Source organism: Eschscholzia californica, unplaced genomic scaffold (assembly GCF_041429995.1).
Source record: "Eschscholzia californica isolate CP2 unplaced genomic scaffold, dmEscCali1.0.p SCAF_2, whole genome shotgun sequence".
Lineage (NCBI taxonomy): Eukaryota > Viridiplantae > Streptophyta > Magnoliopsida > Ranunculales > Papaveraceae > Eschscholzia > Eschscholzia californica.
The window spans coordinates 62,529,423-62,552,967 of record NW_028238309.1 but is presented as its reverse complement, the minus strand read 5'-3'; the positions used below and the strand labels follow the sequence as shown (position 1 = coordinate 62,552,967).

Here is a 23,545-nt window from a genome sequence, read left to right as displayed (position 1 = left end):
TAATTCAATCAACCACACCTACAGAGTTCTGGAGTAAGATAATGGCATATATATAATATCAAATGAGATTGTTTATCAAATGTCACATTTAGGAAGCCGTCCTGTCACTAACGTTGAAGAGGAAATGGCAGTGAACAATCTTCAAAGCAAGAGGCACAAGAATATGACAAAAAAATTGATTAATCAAAATTCCCACCTCAAGGATGAAATCGTAAAATAATTTAACATATTACAGTAATGTCAAAATCACAATCCAGATCTACCTTTGTGAAAAAAGGAAGATCTGAATATTATATAATACACATCTTAAAGCGACAACCGCCTCCCCCCATAGTTGGGCAAGGACCATCACACTACTTCTATTTCTCCGTAAACATCTTCATAGGTGCTCAGAGGTATTGCTTTAAGCTCTCCCCACTGAGCATCTCCATCTCTTTCAGTATCTCTTGGGCAAGAGATTTAACTGGAATCTCCACATCTTCCAGCAGCTCACCCAGGAATGGGATTGTCTCCGCCAAAAATATCAGATATTCTTCCTTTAGCTGCTCAACTAAGTACTTCACCACTCTAAGACCTAGTATTCTCCCTCTTACCTTCTCACTTCGTGTTTGCATCAATACCTAACACAAAAACAAAGAACAATCTCAAGTCATTTCACTTTCAAACCCCAAAAGTATCTAAAGAGCGATGAACTGGTTAGACGGGGATTTCATAATACACACTAAAAGATAATAAACAAGTAAATTGGGCGGTCTCACACAGAAAGTACAAAAACTACAGTATCAATCACGAGGTCGAAAGAATAGGTTATATTTAAGTGTGTACTCACCTCGTGGTTTAGAGGCTTCCATAGAAGATCAGAGCCAGCAGTTACGGCCATCTGACCAAGACAAGCAACCAATGAATCATCGACTTCCGCAACAGATGGTACATCTGGGAACTCTTCAAGAGAAGTTGGAGGTTCAGCAACCAACTGTGCAACAATGGGTTTCAAAAGAATCTGCGAAGGCAATGCAACCATGAGTTAGGGAATGGATTTCAATGAGAAAATGCAAACCTACTACTCAAGTCCTTCAAGGATTAATATAGCGAATGAATCCAAGTGCAGGAGAGCTACTGACCTGAAAATTTGATGAATCAAGGAACTTGAGGTTCCCAGCGTCATAAATGAAGCATTTATGCAAGGAAGATATTATTAGGGCTCTAAGATGCCATTGTTTATGTGAAATTGCTTCTACCCCTTCATCTCCATTACTGCTTACTTTCGCAGTCTTGAGCTTCTTTTTCTTTTGGGACAAAGCACCACTTTGTGCATCTTGACTATCCGTGAGATAGCTTACACAACTATCTAGCATGTATTTGAAGTACGGAACAAACAAAGATCTGCATTACAGAAACATAAATATATAAATAACTAAATCTGGATCGAGAAACTGCATTGCAACAAATAATGAATTGAAAAGCTTGTATCTAGTAGCCATAGGGTGGCATTCTCTTTCATTATCAATCCCCAGTGCTTCCATTCTCATCAATCTCTCAACACTCTGGAACTGTTAGTATGTTGTCTATTTTTACAATATGAATTAGAGACTTGAAGTCAACCCTTCACGAGACATTATTATGGGCATTGTTGTCTAGAACATGAGACTTTCTAGGGGACAGTGACAAGCGGCAGGAGATACAAAAAATAGTATTTTAATATTTTAAAATAAGGGAGAGTGCCTCCCTTTTCAGAGAAAGAAATGACGACCCATTCACTAAAGAGAAAACAAAAATTAGTATTTTAATATTTTAAGAAGTGACGGAGGACCCTAACCTGTGTTGCTCAGCAAATTTGCTGACCAATCTGTAGAAAGAAATAGATCTATCTAAACTCCTGCTTCCTGAAGAACCACTTGCTTGAAATTCAGACTCCGCCCACTCAATACTCCGTATGAAAAGAGGCTTGAACATTTTCTCAGTAAGTTTCATCGAGAGAACAATCATTGTATCGATAACATTTTCTTCTACAACATTAACCTTCTTAACTGATACAGAACTTTCACGACGAAGATCAAGCGCAATCAAGCAGTGCTCAAATATCTTTGCATGATAAGATCCAATAGACGACTTGTCCATTGTACCGATCAGATTAGACAGCGTATCAAAAGCAATGCATAAACTGGATTCGCCAGATTGGACCGTTTTAGTGTACAACTTCAGCAACGGTGCAAGAGTTAGGCGGACCTGAACAATAAAAGTGAAAGTACCATAAGAAAAATGATAACCTTGTCATCCCACGAACAAAAAAATGCAGTAACATATTTTTCAAGTTTCAATACTTTCTATCAACAAACAACTTACAGGAATTCTCTCACAGATAAGCTTCCTCACTAGATCAGCTTTGAGCTTCATTTTCGAGTCTGATCCTGAAACAAAATCTGGATGCAACACCATAAGCTCTATAATATCTTCGAGATAGGGACTAAGAAAAGAACCAAGTTTGTCTACTACAGCCTCCAAAAGTACAAGAACAGAGAGCAGAACAGTTTCCTTCAGTCCAGAAGATCCAACCGCAGATTTCCCTTGGTTATGCTCGAGTTTCCTAGCTGGACTTGAAGAGATGTCCCTAGTTCTCTTTAGCATGTAATTCATAATGTGAGGAAGTTCAGGTAATGCCCTTGGTCCAAGCACAGTGATCAGAGCACCAGTTGTTCGCAGGCAGCCGGAACACACTGCTGAGTTCTGCGAAGCAATTTCCTTGGTAACAGATTTGAGGCATGCGCTGAAAATTGAATCGTGAGACCCGAACTTGTTTGCCAAAATTTCCAAAGCAGAAACTGCAGCCAGCTTCAAGGGAACATCTGAATCATCCATAGAACCATCAACCAACTGAAGAATTCTAGTGGACATCTCACGGAGAGATTCCCACGCATTTTCATCCAAATGAAGCCATGAACTGGTCGAATTTTGGTTCAAATGTCGTCTCCCCTTCCGATTCGGTTTAACAGTGTCAAGATCCCTAACTGTTTCACACAGAAGCCCAAGTGCCTGCACGCCAGAAGAACAAACAAGTAAGATTTATAAGTTAACTTCAAAGTCCGAACATGTTTTCTAGTAGGTCTTGACAAAGAAATTGGACGACAATTAATGAGAAAGAGTACTTCGACACTGGGTGACCACAAAGGCACAAAGATGGCCTAAAACTGGATTGTCACTACAACGGCTCACCACGACTAAACTGCAACTCCTAATCAACTTACAACTACGAAAATATTACAACCACTTTTCAGTCTACAAAAAGGATCATAAAAGAGCGTCAACAAGCTTAATTGAATAGAGCGTAATGACTCCGTACCAAGCCACTCTGCTAGTATATATTAATAAAAATATACATAAACACATCTGTTTGGAACATATGGAAGGACCGTAACAACAAGATCTTCAAAGAATCGAATGCTGCAACTGGCCTAGATGTAGACGATATGAAAGGAACCATTTTGTGTTGGGCTAAATGTTTAAATAGTTTTAAGCACTCATCTTATGTGAATGTGGTGGGTAATTGAGAGGCTTGGGTTTCGTGAGAGATCCAATGTCAATCCTGCTTCTTGTACAGCTCTTTCTTTTCTTCTAACATATTAATTCAAATTTCCCAAAAAAATCTGTGTATATGTATATATGTGAAATGTGATATATAAACGTAGGCTACAAACTCTTCTGTAATAATTCAAATTTTCATACATAACAACTAACTCGGGGGATTCGGCATAAGAGTGTTAACAGAATTGTGAACTTGCTATTCATGGCTTTCCTCGATCTCGTCAAAATCCAGCTTTTAACCTATGTGTACGTGAGAAATCACCTAGTTCGACTTAATTATACTTAAGTTGATGAAGGCTTCGCTTACGAAACGATGAGCACAACTGCGAAGACCAAATACTAGAGAAGTACAAGCCGTATGATTTTTGTTGGTGAAATCAATATAGTAACTCTAATCCAGCAGATTCTTTGTTTGGATTAACTCTGCACTTGGTAATGAACAGTTCCCAATCCAATTGCATAGAAAAGTCAATAGTGTAAGTGGTAGGAGGCAGATGTTACTGTGGCTGACTCGAAGGTTTAACTAGAAAACGGGTGCATGGTGCCTAAAAATTGACGACAGTGCACATTCTAAAAATGGAAGGACAATATCTTAAAAAGAGGAAAGACGCTTTTAATCAATAAAAACCACCAATCTAGATTCACCTCAGACTTAGAAAATACTGTTTTTTAACATTTTGAACCAAGAAAATACTCGATAAAGCAAGCACTCCAAAATACATCCTAAACACAGGAACTACCTGAGGTGATATTTATCTAAAACCTAAAACAGTGGGAACTACGATCAGAGATAGAACTAAATTGAACAACCACTGGGGCCACCCTCTAGCACTCAACTCACATCAATATTCGAAGGTTAAATCAAGAGAAGTACACAATACCTTCTTCTGCACATTTCCATCTGGATTTCCTAGCAACAGAATGGTGCCACTAAAATAGGCCGATGGGGTCATTTTCTTCGTGATAGTCTTTAAGACGATGTGCATGCATTCCTTTAGTTCTTTCGTCAAACCAATATCAACATTCAGCACCTTGCCTCTGGCATTAACAAGTTCCGAGTGAGAAACGACCTGCTCGAGAAGTTCTCCTAGTGATCTCTGTTGACACCATCAAATCGATTAACATTGTAAATCCAAACAGATGCTACAAGTTACTGCACTTCAAAGTTCATTACCCAGTACAAATACGAAAGAAAAAAAATAAGAACTCTAAAGAATAAGGGAACATCAACAACGGCTCGTCAAAATTGTATGTAGTCAAACTTGAAACGAGCACAGGATAACCCGGTACCTATCTTTAAGACTGCAGTATCTTAGGCAAGTCAATCACATCTACAAGCATAAATAGCATGCCGGCATGTCGCAAACAAATCAGTTTCACAATTGTTTCACCCTGAGTAGGTGTATGCTTTTGAACTCAGAGAAAAAACCACAAATTATAAATCAAAGTAATGTATCACCAAAATGTTCTTAACAAAGTCATGATCAAACTTTTTAGAAAAAACCCTTGCTACATGATTTGATTTGAATGATTGAACAAGTATACATGCACAACAGAATTTACAAGGTAAATTACATCGAGAGACAACAAAGAACTATAAACGGCGGATTTTTATTCCACGTTAGATATCCAAAAGAGCTAACATGAATTACCTGGATGCTGTCCGCATCTTCCCCAGATTCGAGTTTGAAAACCAACTCGGTGTCTCGCAATTTGGTGTGAATAAATTGCATTGCGAGTAGCAGTTCTGCCAACTGTTCCTGGGATTGGCCAATCCTTATTTGTTGAAGAAAATCAATAAGAGATGGTAGCCATATCATACATGAATACTGCTCGCAAAGTTGTGCAGAAAACAAATACTCCCACTCCCTGTGGGCTGTAGATAACGAGGTATATAGACCTTCATCAGTGTTGCTCTTCCTTATCCTTGAAACCAGTGAACGCATAAGTAGCATAAGCACTGATGCCAAGCTACTTTTCTCTCCAAGAACCCTGCATTTTAACCACGGAATATAAGTTTTGGCTAGTGAAACCCGTAACTTGCCTACCGAAATTACTTAACAGTTAACTCTACCTCAACAAGAAGACAATGAGTTTGATTCTTCTACCCTCTGTAACTTCCGGTAAAACATCTATAAAAATCTGAAAAACAAATTTGGCCAACATGTTGTGAAGAAAAGAATAGATAAAGCACCAGATGTTGAATGATATATATACAAAGTTCAAGGGGAGTTGAGAACAAATAAAATACCTGAAGAAGTTTATGCGGGTTATCAGTTCTAGATAGCCACTGTGGGACCACCGTTGATATCAGGTCCTCAAACACACTTTCAGACTGACTGTCATTCTATGAACATGAAAGGTTAAGATTCGCAGAGTTAATACATAGCCACCCAAAGAAAGAGCAGTTGGTCCATTCAACATTGTATTTCAAAATGGATCCTAGTACAAGAACTCTTGCCCGAACACTGCTAGGACACATACAGAATTAAGGTAAACCAACCTGTGAAGCTGCTGATTCTCCCATGACTGCAAAGATCTCAAATATACAATCAAGGACTTTTTCGGGATTGACCTTTGCGATGGAAGATAAAAGAGTGAAAACATGATTGCGAGTCATTGAATCCTTTGCAGCACGTGCACATTTGATTAGCAGCTTCATGTCAAAGTTTATAGGTATTTCATCCTGACAGAAGAAAATGACTTCCACGATAAGGAAATGCAAATGTGAAAGAAAATGGAAGCTTGTACGAGTAATAACAAACCTTATGTTGTCTAAACAGCTATTAAACTTATTTAAGCGCCCCAAGGTGGAAAGCCAGGGAGGTTTCACCCTCACCTACCTTAGATTTTACCAGATTCGGACTATAATCACGGACTTACCTACGCATGCCAAACTTGGACTTAGCCCACCTAGGGAAACATCCTACTTGATAATACAAAAATGCTGTAATTTGGGTTTCAGGATAAGAGAGTACCTAGTAAACCCACATCACGTGTTCATAACATAAGCAACACATAAAAGAACCCTCTCAACTTAATTAATCATAAACTTGGAACACCAAAAACACCAGTCGTACCACAATACACCCTCACCCTGTCCGCTCCCTCTCCCACAGATATGTCATCTCGACCTTTTAGATTTATTCTGCTATTGCTATACTCGTATCTTTTATTATTTTTCTCAGTTAACCGATTAGTTTTGGTGTAAAATGTGCATAACATAATGATCAAACCTTCTGCATTTTTTTCGAGAAAGTTCTGCTTACTGTTTACTAACTGCTTTCAAAATGCTAATAATTTAAAACCCAAGCTGTGCCTCAGAAGAAAACTACCATTTAATATCCATAAATTTGAGCACAGTTGTGTAGAAAAATAAATGAGGCAACGCGAAAAACACAGTTCATACAACAGTACTGAAGATTGACAACGAGAATGATGGTATACCTTCAGAGAACCAGCAGATAAGAGTGAAGCCGTAATGTCTTCAATTACTACTAACACTGCCTGTTGAAGGTAACTTATTGTGCCGCCAATAGACTGAGAAACGCCAGATGAGGCTACAATACATTTTTCACCGTGACCAAGAAGCCAGTCGTTTGAAAATATCTTTTTGAGAAGTTTAAACAGGGGATCTATCATCGAAGCCCTGCAAGTATCACATAAAACCCAGTCAATAGGAGAACATAAGCGGGGTTAAAGTTTTAATGAATGTACATCAAGCTCTCACATATTCCTCAATCAGTACCTTTTTTCAATATCCTTCTTCATCAGTAATACATCGAGAAGCGAGCTAAGAAAAGATATCATGCCTCCCCGAGTACGGAAGAGATCAAGTTGAAGATCATCATGCAGATGTTTAGTTTGTTTCTTTTTCTTTTTTCCACTTGATGAATTAATCGGGCGGTCTTCTTCTGCGAGAATCAACTCAATCAACCTGGACACAGTTGAGCAAGTAACCTGCGATGTTTCAAATGGAAAATCATATGAGATGAATTTTAACAAGGACATATTAAAATGCATTAGTACTTTATATTGACAAATTACATTTTAAAATATTCAGACACAACATTGTTATCTTGTTATATCTAAGTTTGAAACAAAAAACATTGTTATATAAAATAATAAAACAAGTCCTACAACTCTCAGCAAAGCTTTCTCGATATTGTCATGTAAACACATAATTTAACATAAAAAGGTCTGTTAAATTGCTATCTGGACGGCCACATAGCTTCAAATCAATAGAAGGGGCAAGGGCAGCTATATCTATATAATTGAGCAAGGAAGAACATACATTGATTTGAAGAAGAGCCTCTCTAGCCGCATTTTGGATAGCACCGTTAGTATTTCTAAAGAGAAAAACAAGTTCTTGAAATAATTGATCCTGCAAAACAAGGAGAAGATTTACATATCAGTAAACGAGCCATGGTTAATATTTTTTTAAAAAAAATTGAATTAAAAGCCATGGTTAATATGCCAATTGATCTACTAGGAAAGTGCTATTAAATCCACCATGCAACAGATGCAACCAACAAATGTCGGACCGTAATAAATATGTGGTTAACAGAGTCTAAGGATGTTTCTTAGAAGATCTAGTATTTAGTCATTTCCTCCCAGGAAGGTTTCTTTTTCTTTTGTTTTGCTTATTTTCTTTCTCTGCGTCAAGGATTCAGCAGTACGTTGTATTTGAAAAAATATAAATTGCAATCAGTTACGAGTCGCAGCTAGAATAGAACCAAACATTGCTTCCAAATGATAACTGATTTATATGGTTACCAAATTAGATAAAAATCAAGTTCTTGAATACTTGCGAAATTTAACTCATGGAGTTGGGACTGGTTTTGTTCGAGGAAATGGCATCAACAATAAGAGTTCAGAATGCCCTCTTCATTACGAATGCTGAAACTCGACCGCACCACTATAACGAATAACAATATGAAGAAGTTTTTCGTATCAACTGTGCCTAATGATGTCTTCTTCGATACAAATACTGAAAATGAATATGCACCATTATAACGCCAAAGAAAATTTTTGTATCAACTACGTCTAGTGATGTAATTAAATACACAACAAAATTTGGAAGTATTATTGAGGCGATGAGAAGTTACCTGTATCTGAACACTGAAACTACGATAGAGGGAGCCCTTCAGATTTAGCAAGACGGTGGTACAGGGTTGTATGATAGCAGGATCTTCGGAGGGCATACTACCCACCTAAAATTCCAAAGAAACCAACACGGATGAATGAACAGATATTTTTTATATGAAAACAAATAATGCAAACTAACAGCTTACTTGCAAGGCCTTCATAAAATAATCTGAACAAGTATTTCGTGCATTTGGCTGATTTGATGCAGCTGAGATCTAAGAAAGAAAAGAACAAACGATTACTTCAAGACCAAATAAGGCTATCAATTCAACAAGTTAAATCTCAGAAAACTATTAAACTTACCTCCAGAAGCAAGCATAATGTCTCCATGTCAAGTTTCGATAATGCTTGACCAGATTCATTGACCCCCAGATGATATAAACTACGTCTGTCCAACAATTCTGAAAGCAACAACTGGATACCTTCTACATGCATAAAAGAATTACTGGTTCCTTTGAGCATTGATAGTATCACAAGCTGCAAAAGGTTTCTTTATTTAGTGACACAGGATTTAGATTTGTTCAATTTCCTAGTTCTAACGACAAAAACTGCAGAGGAAAAACTAAATGAAAGAAGAAAAAAATCACGATTATTTAAACGTGCCACTGGGCTGTATAAAATAGTGAAAGGCACAAACTAAACGACTGTACAAAGGCAGAATTGAGGGCACCTTCCCATAAGCAGGCAGTTTAAGTGCAGCACTCAAAAGGAAACGGAATATTGATTCTCTTGTCTGCTGATTGAACCTGAAAATAGAAACCAGATGTAACAAACTCAACTAACAAGAAACAAACTGATTGATCCTATCAACTGACACCCTAAAATATCTGAACAATACAATAAACAGCTAAAATACCAATCGACCAATAAAACATGCTTAATGCTCAAACATCAGTTTTAGTAAGAAGGAACAAAATGGTGTTAAATTGGGTTGGCACACTTCCCTCACGAAGAAAAGAATAACTATAAGAAAAGAGGCATTGCACTTTTTTTTGAAAGTTTGAATGAATAAATTGAAAAGATAAGAAATATATACAAGAGATGGAGGGTTAGGTTAGTGGAATCCTCACGATATCCACGCCTCCCAATTAATAACTACATCAACATATTATATGTGCCTAAAGGCATCTATATTTTTTATCCAAGAGTAGATAGTTCCTTTGACATCCTTTACATCCACATTAGTGGCCAAATTCATATTCAAGAGGCATTGCACTTAGCCGATGCCACGTTAGTTTGCAAATGATAATTATAGTTGTAAATAATAGTTATGGTATATTGATCAGAATACAAAATGCAAACCTTTGCTGGATATTTTGAGGCACTACAAGACTATCACATGAGGGGCCAAGTAAAGCCATCAAATATGATGGAAGGTAATCCCTGTCTGATAAGATTAGCCTCTTGTTTTGAACTATTAAACCTAAAAGTTTCCAGACATTACTTTCCAGCACCACGTCATTCCCTGTCATTCACAAATCAGGAAAGATAAATTTTCAGGAGACAATAGGAGATAAGGTTAGTACAAATGAATATTCACACGTCAGGCTTTTTTTTTAACACAAAGACAAGAATACACAGCATTCTCTCTATAGAATTCTAACTCCTTGCAAGAGAATAAATACCATTTTTCCCACTAGATACATCCACATGCTGCCACAGTGTGAAGAGCCCCTCAATGGCCACCATTGCAGCTGTTCTAATATCCTGATCATGAAAATTTGTTAGCTCCTTAAATCTTGAAGGGGCGAAAATAATAACGCCACAAGAGTCAAGAGCAATAAAGATGTTAACAGAAAAATAAAATAAAATAAAATAAACAAAATCTTTTTGGAAGAAAAATCAGTGTGAGATGTAAATCCAAACAGCTGGTAAATTAAACAACATTTTTTATCATAAAGGGTAGGAATGTTAATAGAGCCCACGGGCTTATCGGAACAGGTCCAAATCGACTAAGATTAGTTTCGCCATTTCATGAACCTTCTGAAAACCAAACCGTCTGATACTACTGTAACACTGTACAATACATTCTTGTATATTATGTAAATTCATATCAAATATAAATAACGCATTATATAAAACAAGGCTACATGTTATACTATAATGTAAATAAGAAATCAGGGAAAGACGAGTAATGAAAAATCTCACTTTCTTCATCATGGGTTTTGTGGCTGAAAATTTCTCTTATTTTTCTCACCAGGGATCTAGAATTAGATGAAAAGGAGATGACATACTATTGGGTATTTTTTTGCAGTGGTTCGACAACAGAACAAAACCACGAGTCTTGGTAAATAATTCATCAACCAAAGCGTTCGATTGGTGGTGAGTCTCGTGTCAAAATACTAAAAAAATAGAAAATGAAATTCCCTGAAACTGTTAAAATAGCAAAAAGTAAAGAGTGACAAAACAAACCTGGTTACCACTAGAAAGTGGAACTAGAACAGCAGGAAAACTGAGAAGGAGCTGCCAATGGCGGCTGTCTATACTATTCCCAGATGATAATTGACCACAAGTAGCAGCAATGAATAGAAGACTTTCAACTTGCACAGCTACAGGAACGCCTAGGAATAACAAATTCATAAGATTGAAATTCAAAAATATATCAGAACCACACGTGAAGTATAGCACAATTAGGCATCTGAGAAGAAAATAAAAATAAGAAGTAAATAACTGTTTCTAGAAGGTCAAAAGACTTGACATATCTACACAGTGGCAGATATTAGTGGAGAATAACTGCGTATTTTGGACAAGAACAGCTTTTTTTCCGGAAAATTTGAATTAATAATAAAAATTGGGGGAGTGTACCGAAGAGGACACGGAAACAGTAAAAGAAACAGGAACGAAGGAAAGCTAAGCTATGTGCTACATCATTCTGGCGCCCCAATTATAAACAAAATCAACATGTCTTATCCATTTGGACAATAACAATGGGGACGTCTACATATGATTTGGTCTGCTGACAATGTGTACATCTTCTAGATAGAGAAAAATATTCTCAAACGAGTAAAAAACTCCACTTATTCTTTTCACTGATACATTGGAAGTTATAAAACAGAAGCAGAAATATGAAGTATGGTAGAGAACAGTCAACCTTCTTCTGTAAGATACTTAGATAGTAAGCTGACAGCAGAGATGTTGCAGTTCATCAGAAGAAGATGAAAATGTTCCCGAAGAAGATGCTTCAGTTGAGAAGCTGCAAAGAAGACAAACAAATTGTCTAGTTCACGCAACCACTCTCCATTATCAGCCTGCAGGTAAAGAGGTTTATAGCAAACAATATCAGGGCAACAACAAACATTTGCCCAGACAAAGCCACAAAAAGCAATGGTTAAACATAAAACAATAGAACTGTCAAAAGATAGAGCAACAGACCGAGTTGCTCAGCTTTACTGTTGAAACAAATCCTTTGAGTAGCCTCAAAAATATGCTAACCAAAAGCTTCGCATTCAGTGTTTTAACGTTGGATTGTAATAGCTCTTCCAACATTTTGCCGCAATCCTTATCCAGATTTTCCACATTTAGCTGTCGATAACATGCCACGAGAGAAAATGTGAAAAGCAGGAGGATGCGAGAGAAACAAAATCAAACACACTCAAGATGACATCAAAGTCTGAGTTGACTAAATTCAACTTTTCTACCTCTTCCATGAGTGTAATATGACCAGCGGACTCAAAGTCCCTCCACTCCTGCTTGAGAACTGGAAAGCAAACTTGAAACAGTGTCGAATAGCCAACAGGATCTATTGAGAAAAAATAGCCAAGTCATTAACATGATAAAAGTCCAAGAAACGAGAAACAACAAGTACTATTGGAAACAGGTTAGTTGAACATGATAAAGAAATATAGAAGGATCGTCCAAAGAAGCTTGTCTGCAGTTTATCACAAGGAGACATATGCTAATAAGTGATCTTGCAATCTAGTCATTTAAGGAACCTGTAGTATAAACTTGCACTTCCAGGATAGGTTAATTTAATCATTTTATGAATGAGTCATGCTTGTTAACTGTATGTTATTACTAATATTTCTTGAGCCATTTAATGAATTTCTTATTCCGTAGTCCATTTTTTTGATCGCACAAGAAAAGTAACCTTGTTCATTACAGAAATGTATTTCGGAACTTGGAGTAAGGATCTTTTAAATGAAACGAAGATTCTGTGTTGAGTGGGGGTGGGGTGGGGGCGCATTTGTGGCTGCACTTCATCTTACAGCAAGCGTTTGCAGTTTTTATTGGATGAGTGTTGAGTATCATGTAATGATTAAAAATGACATCAACTGCTCAGTATATAGAGAATGAACAGGAAATGACAAAATATACTGCGGTTGTAACAAATCTTGTCTACGGAATGACACGCGGTCTCTCTTCAATGCAAAATTTAGAGAAAGATCTGAAAAAAACAGATTTCTGTTAACTACATCCAATTTTTCCCCTACACATAAATAGATTAAAGTTCACATCCAAAAGAATCGCATGTAGAGGTATTTTGGATACACACATAACACGTGGAGTTGATGATATTTTGTAACAAATATATTGAATCGTTGATAACCAGACGACTAGACGAGGTTTATTTAACAGTGTCAGTAAGCCCTATACCATGTGGAGAAACGTACACGCAGTAAGATTGAGATTTGAGAAGTTTCTATAAACTAAAGACGATACTTAGCTTCTAACCATAAAACTAGAGGGCCTACCCTCCCTCAATATAGCCAAGGATAGAATACATACGAAGAGCAATGTGATTTTTGTATCAGGCATCCAATATAATCAGAAAAGCTTAAGATTATTGTGGCAAGAAAATATTACAGCCTCCATGCAATGCATAAACAATAAAATCATACATTACCTTCCTCTCGAATAGTAATTGATTGCAGTATAAGCAAGAAGAACAACGTCTTCGACAGATCCATATCGCTGGAACACTCAGCCAACCATGGCATGTACTCTTTTGGACGTTCAGAAAAGGTTTCAGCAAGAGCTCCAATAGTCTTCACATTAATTGAAACTACGGAACTAGGTTCGCTCAAGTCCTGTATTATTTTAAGTCAAAATTCAAAAGATCTAATTGAAGAAACTTTCAAACCAGAACCAACAAATCGGTAACTGCAACTCCTCAGAGAAGCAAATGAAAAGTAACAAAAACGAAGTAAAGAGTTGAAAATATAGAATAAGCAAATCCATAAGAAAATGGTCCAAGGATAATAATCTCAGTGGCAGAAAACAAGAGGTACCTAATAATAAAAGCACTTCTGAACATGGTTTTGTGTGATGAGATTATGTTGTTCAATGAATGTTCGATGCATACAATTGTTACATACCAGATCCAGTTTGGGGGTAAAAGTGTGATCGATGTACCACAAACAGTTCCGTTAAATAACTGGTTTTATTTTAATCGTACATATGACTTAACGTGACTCATCTGTGCTATTTACAATATTAGCATATCACACACATAAATCCAATAATTATCAAATACAAAAAATGAACTGGAGAGGGATCTCAGTCGAGCTTAGCAGACTCGACTCAGGCTCTGGCTGCCCCAAGCAAACTTATGAGTCATGAGTAATCCAAACCAAGCACAGAGATGTACCTTTATGACAATGCAGATCTCATATTTTTAACACCATGGCGATCAATCAAGATAAAATCAAATTGCTCTAAAAATCCAAGTGTGAAGAAACCAAATAAGTGCTCCTCACTAGATAAGATTATAAGACATTTAGATCACAGTATACAATTACCTTTTCTTCAAAAGTGTTCTCTAGAGCGCGTTGGTAAAACTGCCACTTACTTCTCTTAGCAAATTCCAGAACCCTAACATGTAACTTCCGTGTCTGAACGAGAAAAAACAATTCTGGCATGATTAAATAAATATGATAGTACACATGTCTTCTGTAAACAATTTATAATGAAGACTGAAATTTAGTATTCGAAGAGTACAGGCAAAGAAGAAACCTTTGGCAGAACTAGAAGAAATGGAAACATCATTCTAGCAACTTCTTGTTCATATTCAGTTTGTTCTTTGAAACTCAAAATTGCGCACTCAAGGCATGAAATTGCAACATCACAAACTTCCGATGAGGCATCCGATACACCTGCAAAAAATATAGGCAGATTAAATATACCAAGACCTGAGCGAATTTTAAATTTTGGTGAGGGGAGTACCATAGCATCTACAAAACCACCATTTAATTGGTGTATACATATTTGTTAGAATAAGTCACTCTTCCATACATCTTGCAGACAGCTGCTAAAGAGTAGGTATTTGGGCCTCTTGTCTCAATTGGTTTAGGAGTAGATGAGTGCTTTATAGAAAATATTATACAGTTTTAATTCTTAGAATGCTTATTTTTTTAACGTAAAGCTCCTTTCTGTAAGAAAGAATGAAGAACTTTGATTTTGGACTTTGTACACTTGTGTCCTACTCTTCGTCTTTCACCAAAACTAACCAAGAATTAAGATAATCATACGGTCTTTGAATGGTGTTTCGACGTTTGTTAATTTCACAAACCTAGTACCACTTGTAAGAAAATTAAAATGTTCAATGATTAATTGCAGTGATCCAAATGATGACCACTACTTACTTGCTATTTCACATCTTCGAAGAATATCCCGGAACGCTGCAAAGAGATTTGGAGCGCTAATGATTTGAGTCAATCCGTTGATAGATAAAGCAGCTCTAACAACACCGAGATCATCATCATGAAGCCGTCGCAACATTGCTTCTCGAATAGTTACAAGCTTCTGAACCACAAGATTGGAGCGGGTAGGGCATGAATTAACAAATGTGACCGAAAGCCATATAATATGTACGTAAAGAAGACAGAAAAACTACAGAAACATCAAAGCTAGTATGTATGTACGTAACTCAAGAATATACGTGAGCATACCTACATAACAGTCAATTAAATAAATATAAATATTGGAGAGGAAAAGAAAGATTTTATAATAAAAAGCTGAGCACCAGACCTGCGAATCAACAGCCTTTGCTTTCAGAATACCAGATTTAGCCAAATTAGATAGGGTAGACCTACGAACCTCAGCCTTCGCCACATCAGAATATTAAAATTAGTCAGATATTTACACATAAGTATGATACAATGAAATCAAAATTAAAGTTACTGACTAGTGAAGTCATTTTCAAGGAGCAAAATGCAACTACACTTTTAGCAAGAAGAAATAACGTTTAGTATTAAAAGGGGATACCTTTGGGTGTTCCAGGGAGAACCAAATTTTTGAATCAGTTATATGTGGAGATTCATCCAAATTTCCGTCTAACATCATGCACAATATCTCAAAAATGGGATCCCCTTTAATACTGCTAACGTTGGAAACCTACAAATGAACAAAATGAGGTTGCCGAATTAAAGTTGTAGGATAAAGGAACTAGTAAATTAGACTAATTAGCAGACAGACCTCCAGAAACTTCCGCACCGCTCCCCGCAGTTCAGATGGATAACTCTTATCGATACTGACTAATATTTGTTTGGCCCAGTACCCTGAGTAAAGCAACATATTGATTTAATTTTCTGATTTTGTGCATAACATGATCAATTTGTGTTAGTCACCATCAAAGTACACAAAAGTAACTCTATTCGTATAGCTGGAATCAAAAAGTTACCTGAATCGCAAAATTTAGAATTGTCCATTCTCTTAAACAACCTCGTGCAGGAAGTAAGCACCCTAGCCACAATATTGTCGATAAAATCCTTTACATCGACCGTCTCTATTGTTGATATCAAGGAGCGAAGGCAAAATTTATCTGAAGCACTGCAAATAGAAGGATATCAGAAACACAACATTAACTGAAGGACATGTTTCAAAACGATATAGCTAAAACAAGTAAGTTACCTGTAATTAATCAGCGATTCAAAATATACAGATAGGAATGTCCGAATATTGAACTCCATAGATAATCCAAAAAGTATTTCAGCAAAATCCCTTCAGAAGAAAATAAATGTGAATAAGGAAAGATAATAGCACAATAAAGTAAGACCGAGGAGAGACAATAAATGTGTCAGAAAACTAGAGTCTTAACCACACCACAACCAGCATAAAGACCTTAGAGATAAGTTTCAGTAACTACCTTATTTCATTAAGAATTTCCAGAGCTTTCTTGGGCAACATCTGATGGGATTGTGACTAGGAAAGACAATAGCAAAATAAGTATAAGACAAATGTATGAGAAGGGAATTAAAAAGATGAAGAAGTTACCATTAACGTGTAATTGCATAGTGTAAGACAACAAAGAAAGTGTACAAGCATAAAAAGCGTAGGGGAAAGAGAGGGAGCGACAAAGAGCCAGAAAGAGAAACCAAACAAATTTATCATGACTGGTGGCTCAGAATAAGACTTGAGCAATGTAAAATAGTTCACTGAGTCATGGATAGCCTATGGTCAACTCTAACTATTTCGCATTATCATTAGGCATAAGGCTCGATAATATAGGTAGGAATAGCCCAGCCAGCTTAAAATTTCCACCAACGCAGCAATCTTGTTTTCCTGTTCTAAATCAAATGTGGTTTCTCAATACAACATAAGTAGTCCGCAGATGTAAAACAGAAATCTGCGCATCCATTATTAAACACCTACATAAACGTAATAGTGTCTTAACTTGTATTACTGCTATGACACGATCCATCATGTTACGACTTATGAGTTCTAAAGAACTGATGCTATTGAACTACTATTATCAAGACTCGAGGAAGCACTGTAAACAAAGTAAACGCGGCAACAAGTAAATATTGCATCCTTGCATTTGTTACCGTGCAGTTACTGATCGTGACGGTGATGTAAAAGTTAACATATTAAAAAAAAGAATAGTGAGATACATGCTTTGTTAGGTACAAATATGACGAGCTCCGAGGGCCTATTAACAAAGATATCCTTTTAAAATGTTAATTGTGACAGATATTGAAGATAGACACCCTTACTTTTGCTTAGGATATTTAGTAATTGATGGTTGAGTTGTATCACGAATAAGAAAAAAGAAAAGGCCAACCGTAGAAAAGAAATAACACCTGAACGAGAGTTATAATCGTCATAAGTGATGTACGAAGCCATGGCAAGTCAGCTGATTCTTTTGCATCTTTTTGAGCTACCCGTGCAATCGACAAAGTCAGATTCTTTATAACCTCGGGAACCAACGCTGCTCTGTTCGCTAGTAAACTCACTACCATCAAGGAAGCAGCCTATGTAAAGAATAATAAGCTTGAGATTTCAGAGATAGCAACCGTATCATATGAATATACAGAATATAATACCTCAAAAATGACATACTGATTTGGTCATTTTATTGCATTAGGAACGTCAATGTTCTTATCCAATAAATCTGATCGCCATGTACTACAGTAACACTCACGTGACAGTTATGTTTTGACTCTTGAGCAAGAAATATAGCTATAAATATTAAGAGTGGGTCTCATGATTTTCAATTGAAGTAGAATTGATTAATCCATTCAGCCAAAAGCAGATATACTGATCCACACATCGAATACATCTAATGCAACGGTCATCAACTGGGGTAATGTTGTCGAGACGGTATATCAAGAACAGTAAGGCTAGTTAAATCGGTAAAATGTGGCACCAAAGACCTCTTATAATACATGTAAAAGCTTCTAGTATAATTTGACAAATTAGAAGATTTGTCCAAGCGTCACCTTGTGATCAGGGCCTCCTTTTATGGATGTATCAAGTCCTTTAAGCACAAAAGGAAGGACTCTTCTCACGATAGAATCATCTATTGTAGGCACAGCACCAAGCACCTCAATAACAACTGCGGTGACAAAGCTGACAACAGGTGATGAAGGTTGATATTTTGTTGTAGATGATGCCTGTAACGAAGAAATTATTACCATATACCCCGAAACTCTACACTAAATTACTTAATTACACAAGCACCAAATCACTTACATAGTCACATAAAGCCTCGAAAAGCCCCATATCTCTGATGCATTGCTGCACGATAACCTTTCTTGGTGGTGGTGCACCTGAAACTTTAACACCTTCTAGAAATCCCCACTTACTATTTCTGCAACAAGAAATGATCTATGTAAACAAAATATCTAAACCCCTAACCAGTTCTTCAAATGAATTTAACTCGAGCACGAACCACTTACCTAAACTGTAGTATCTGAGCAATCCGAACGAAAGCATGGGTGTCATGATAAGGTAGAGCACATAATAGTAGTTCATCCATGTTATAAACGTGAACTCTGTAATACACAATGAGCATCAAAATCAACAAATATTTGTAAAACAATATATATATATATATATATATATATATATATATATATATATATATATATATATATATATATACATAAAATGAGCAATTTTTAGGAAGTGATTATCATTACTTGTATCTTCGGATGAGATATTCAAGAGTCTTGAGAGCAGAAGGTAGTTGAAGGTGACCAGATAGTAAACGCAAGTAAGAAGCAATAGACTCATCAATTTTCTTATTTTCATCTAAACCTTTCAATTCTCTATCCAAGTCTCTACTTTTATGACTGAATAGACTATTCTTATAAACTCCGAAACGATTATCTGCTTTGATTAGAACTTCTAACCCTGAAAATTCAGCTCAATAAGTTAAATATAGTGCACAGAGAGATAAAGAAAGAAGAAACTTAGAAGGACACTGAATTCTAGGGTTTACCTGATAGAGCAAGTGACAAAAGGGTATCAAGATCAATATCAGCTGCCTCTTTTGGATTGTAAATAACAGAAGGGCGAGTGAACGGACGCTTGGTCGGCTCTGCCTCGATTTGAAAGAATGAGTTAATAGCTTGCAGCTGAGATGCGATTGATGTCGCCATTGATACAGATGAACGAGAAAATGAATTTGTCGGCTTTGGAGCACAAGAGTTTTCTTCAATTAAAACCCTAATATCTTCTTAAACCCCAGACTCTGAGCAGGACGGTTTGCATTTACCGCCTTTAGGGTTTTGGCTTGTGAGGAAGGAACTGTTGAAGGAGGGTGGGAAGTGGAAAACTATAAATACTACTGGTGCGAGCACAAATGTATTGGGATGGGGCTTTGGGGCATCTAAGAACTACGGCCGCATCCTGAATGTTGGGTGGAAACATCTTAGATGACCCCACCACCTAATCGTAGCCGTAAACTGTTATGGGCCGCGACGGGCGACCCTTTAAAGAAATTCTTTTTCTTCTTCTTCCCACCCACCACCACCTCTGACGACAACAACAACGACAACAACCATCACCACCATTTTTTCTCTATCATTTTCCCGCTCTCTCCATATCTCTCACACTCTCTTTCAGTTTTTCTCCCTTTCTCTATTCCAACTTCTCTCACCGTTTCGACGAAAGACAGAGAAGATAATAACTTGGGTTGACACCTTCCTTGAAAAGATTCAGACCCTCAATCGAATGTTTCGTGAACGGTCAGGTCGAGAAGAAAAAAATATGAAGTGCTTGAAAGTTTTAAGTTCACCTACCTCAAGACAAATTTGAAGGAGAGTTTGTGAGAGAAGAAGACGCCTTTTAATACTAACTATAGGTGCCTTTAAAAATTCCCTAAAGAGTTAAGTAAAGAGAGTGAAAAGATAATGAGAAATAAAGAGAGAAGTAAAGAGAGTGTGAGAGATATGGTTGTGGTGGTCGACCAGAGGTCAAGGTGGTGGGAAGAGTGTAGGAAGAACATATTTATTTGAAACCGACAACGGCAGAGTGGTGAGATCTTTTGTCGGCGTGAATAGAACAGAAGGTGATGGGAGCTGAGGGATCCAAAAAATTTCCACCCCAATCTCGAATGCCCATGAGACCTTTTAGGATTCTCCAGAATCACGACCACTTATTTAGATTGGTGGTGCAGGCTGTATCCTGCAATTAGAAAAATGATGTCATAACTTAGACTAGAAAACATGTGCTAATGTAAATCAAAAGTCAGCTGACTTTTGACCGCCATCAATTGGACACCTTCAAGTCGTGTTTGGCACACAGAAAATGATGTGATTACCATGAATATTCATATTGTAATGCTAGTTTTGTAATCGCAATGACTAATTGTATTGGTTGGTTTGGTCTAATTTTATATGTACAATTTAAAGTTAACGGTTCAAAAGGAAAATGAGTCCAAGTCCACTCACCTCTTAGGTTTTGGATTCCCCCTTGAGGAGGAATAATGTTCCCTCTGAAAGTATGATTTTTGATATATTTTCATCCACCAAACACCGTTATAGAATATGACTTCCCCTGATTGCATTTTATTCTCGCCGCAAAATGATGGTCGTTAGTCTCCACAATCATTACTATATTTTTAACGTATAATTAGATCGGGTAAATATTCAAATTAAGAACATAAGCTCGTTACCTTTTACCTCCATGTAACGGGAGCCATATGGATCTATCCATTTATTCACTCAATCATCTTGTGAATTTAGTTTTTCGCACTCCAAGAATTCAATCAATATTTTGTACCAATTTGGTAGGGGTGAAATATTCTCAGAGTTTTTCATTGATATGATATGCTATTTTTCCATTCATTCCCTTTCATCTAACGCTATAAGAGAAATAATTTCGAGAGATCCAAAAAAAAATGGATAGCCCCAAAATGTCTTACTTAATGTGAACCCTACTTATCATTATGGAAATAACTATCCTGACGATAAAATATGAGAAACTTCTAGCATCCTATTTGAACTTTGGTCGCGGTTTGGGCCACGAAAAAAAAAAATTGGTGAATAAAGACTTAGCCAACCAAGAATGACATGGGTTCCAATTTATATTTTAGTCCAAAAATAAATCTAATTGTTTTTAGGTTTTGGTCTTCATCTTCACCTCAACCTCCACACACACAAATTCCGACCATCACCACCATAATTTCCCACTGCCACTTATTCTCTTTACTCTTTTTTCTTTTTCTCCCCACTCATTCTTCTCCTGTTTTCATCTTTTTTCTCGTATTTTCCCTTTTTGAAACCTAGTAGATCTTGAATTTACTGAGATCAATCATCTTCAGCTCAGTGATTTAAAGAAAATTAACCCGAGTAGATCCAAGATCAGTGAGGGGGTTTAGAGACAAAAAGAAAGGATGGGAAAGGAGGAGGAAGAAAAGGAATGGACATAAATAGAGAAAAAATAGCAGTAGTGACGATGTCCAAAATTGTGGTGGCTGTGGTCGGAATCTTTGAGCGAAGGTGAGGTGAAGACGAAGACTAAAGGCTAAAAACAACAACATTTATTTTTGGGCTAAAAAATAAATATGTCCCATCAGTCAATCTTAATTGGCTAATTTTTTTTATTCCTAAAAGACTTTTCTTTATGTCCTAGAGAATCCACCTTGAACTTATAGGAAATTAATTCCTTTTGGCACAATATTGACTGATCGTCATCTTCTCTCCTCCCCAATTCGCATGAGACAGAGAAAGTATGGGTGTACACGAACCGAGCTTTTAACGAGCTGCTCGAGCTTGGTTCGACTATTGCTCGTGCTCGACTCGAAGATTAACGAGTACGAGCTTAACACGAGTCCAAAATCATACTCGGTTATGTAAACGAGTCGAGCTTGATCATTCTTTAGTGTATCGCGAACTACTCGTGAGCATCTCGTTTAACATACTATTATAATAGTGTAGTACATAATTACGTACGTATTAGTATTAAAACTTGTACATGAAATATCAACCATTAAAAGATTATTAGAATATGAATCATTAATTATTATTATTGTTTGTGACAAATGATCATTGAAGTATTTTGATAATTTGGGAAGTTATTTGAATTTGAAGTATTTTGATATACGAGCTTAAAACAATGAGAGCTCGAGCTCTTTTAAACTTATACAAGTCGAGCTTGAACAAGTGGATAATTACCCGAACGAGCTCGAGCAAACAGTCGAATGCACGGACTGAGCTTGAACATCTTACTACCCAGCTCGATTCGAGTACACCCCTAAGAGAAATGAAAGAAGCGAGGAAAAAAAAGAATTAGACGGAGGAAGAAGAATAATGAAGAAAAAGATAGAAAAATAATGAAAATTTAACAACAAAAAATTGAAAGTCGCCGAAAAAAGTGATCGGTCAAAGATCTTCGTCGGAGAAGATAGTGAGGTGGCGAGAGAGGAAGAGGTGATGATATGGAGGAGAGATGAGATGGATTTAATTGTTCTAAGAATCAGTACTTTTTCGCCCATTAAGAGTAGTTCCCGAGAGAGTTGAATTTTTTTTCTTTAAGGGGCAAAACGAATTGTCAAACTCTCGTGGGGGGCAAAATAGTGAGTTAATTGGTTACAAATTAAGAATCAACAGTGAGCAGATTGATATAACACACAGTTGGTTACAAATTAAGAGTCAGCAGTGAGCATACTGATATAACACACATCATCAGTTAGTTTTGTGTTTCCTCATTGTTGTGTGGAGCATACCCACATAGGGACCTATAAAGGTACGTATCCCCGCATGCCTAGTTCGCAGAGGCTTAAATACATATTTATGACAAATACATGCAAAGACATTGTTATAAAACAAAATAACAATACGTATCAACAACGGTCGAGATTTGTTCTGTTGTGCCCAGTGAGAGATGTCTATGTAATAGACCTGGGTTAAATTCCCACCATTTTCGCTTTTAGCGTTCACGCCCTATATTTTCATTCCATTGGACCCCTATTCCCAAATCAGTTCTTCTTTGAGTTCTTTCTCTTTATAAATTCAATGATGACTCCTTTAACTCTGCCAGAGTCATTTTTCTCTATATTATTTTTTATTTCATTTTCCAATATATATATTTATTACATTTGTTATTGTTTTTTCTTAACTTGTTTACGAATGTAAGATGTTATTGATGACCATCT

General features: G+C 36.7%; 1 protein-coding gene across 1 annotated transcript; it reads right to left on the bottom strand.

Annotated features, from left to right (window-relative positions):
• Positions 1–164: 164 nt before the first annotated feature.
• LOC147560052 (ARM repeat superfamily protein) lies at positions 165–19,799 on the bottom strand. Its single transcript, XM_086662066.1, has 39 exons — positions 19,388–19,799; positions 19,086–19,299; positions 18,843–18,938; positions 18,637–18,754; positions 18,384–18,557; positions 17,745–17,915; positions 16,811–16,866; positions 16,576–16,665; positions 16,346–16,494; positions 16,141–16,223; positions 15,931–16,059; positions 15,694–15,768; positions 15,309–15,468; positions 14,680–14,819; positions 14,466–14,558; positions 13,571–13,754; positions 12,366–12,466; positions 12,100–12,249; positions 11,819–11,975; positions 11,140–11,288; positions 10,353–10,434; positions 10,030–10,192; positions 9,398–9,473; positions 9,031–9,204; positions 8,874–8,942; positions 8,688–8,792; positions 7,874–7,963; positions 7,328–7,539; positions 7,027–7,228; positions 6,083–6,265; positions 5,831–5,926; positions 5,654–5,721; positions 5,232–5,571; positions 4,461–4,676; positions 2,344–3,030; positions 1,817–2,226; positions 1,122–1,383; positions 830–1,000; positions 165–620 (listed from the first exon to the last, which is right to left on the bottom strand). Exons 1-39 carry the CDS (start codon positions 19,545–19,547, stop codon positions 390–392), a joined length of 6,486 nt encoding a protein of 2,161 aa, XP_086518192.1. The 5' UTR covers positions 19,548–19,799; the 3' UTR covers positions 165–389.
• Positions 19,800–23,545: the final 3,746 nt, after the last annotated feature.

Excerpts from the sequence above, each read along its gene's own strand:
- LOC147560052 (XM_086662066.1), bottom strand. The coding sequence starts at position 19,547 with ATGGCGACATCAATCGCATCTCAGCTGCAAGCTATTAACTCATTCTTT. Across the intron at positions 18,939-19,085 it reads TATCTCATCCGAAGATACAA|AGTTCACGTTTATAACATGG; the intron begins GTAATGATAATC and ends TGTGTATTACAG. Across the intron at positions 2,227-2,343 it reads TTATCTGTGAGAGAATTCCT|GTCCGCCTAACTCTTGCACC; the intron begins GTAAGTTGTTTG and ends TTTATTGTTCAG.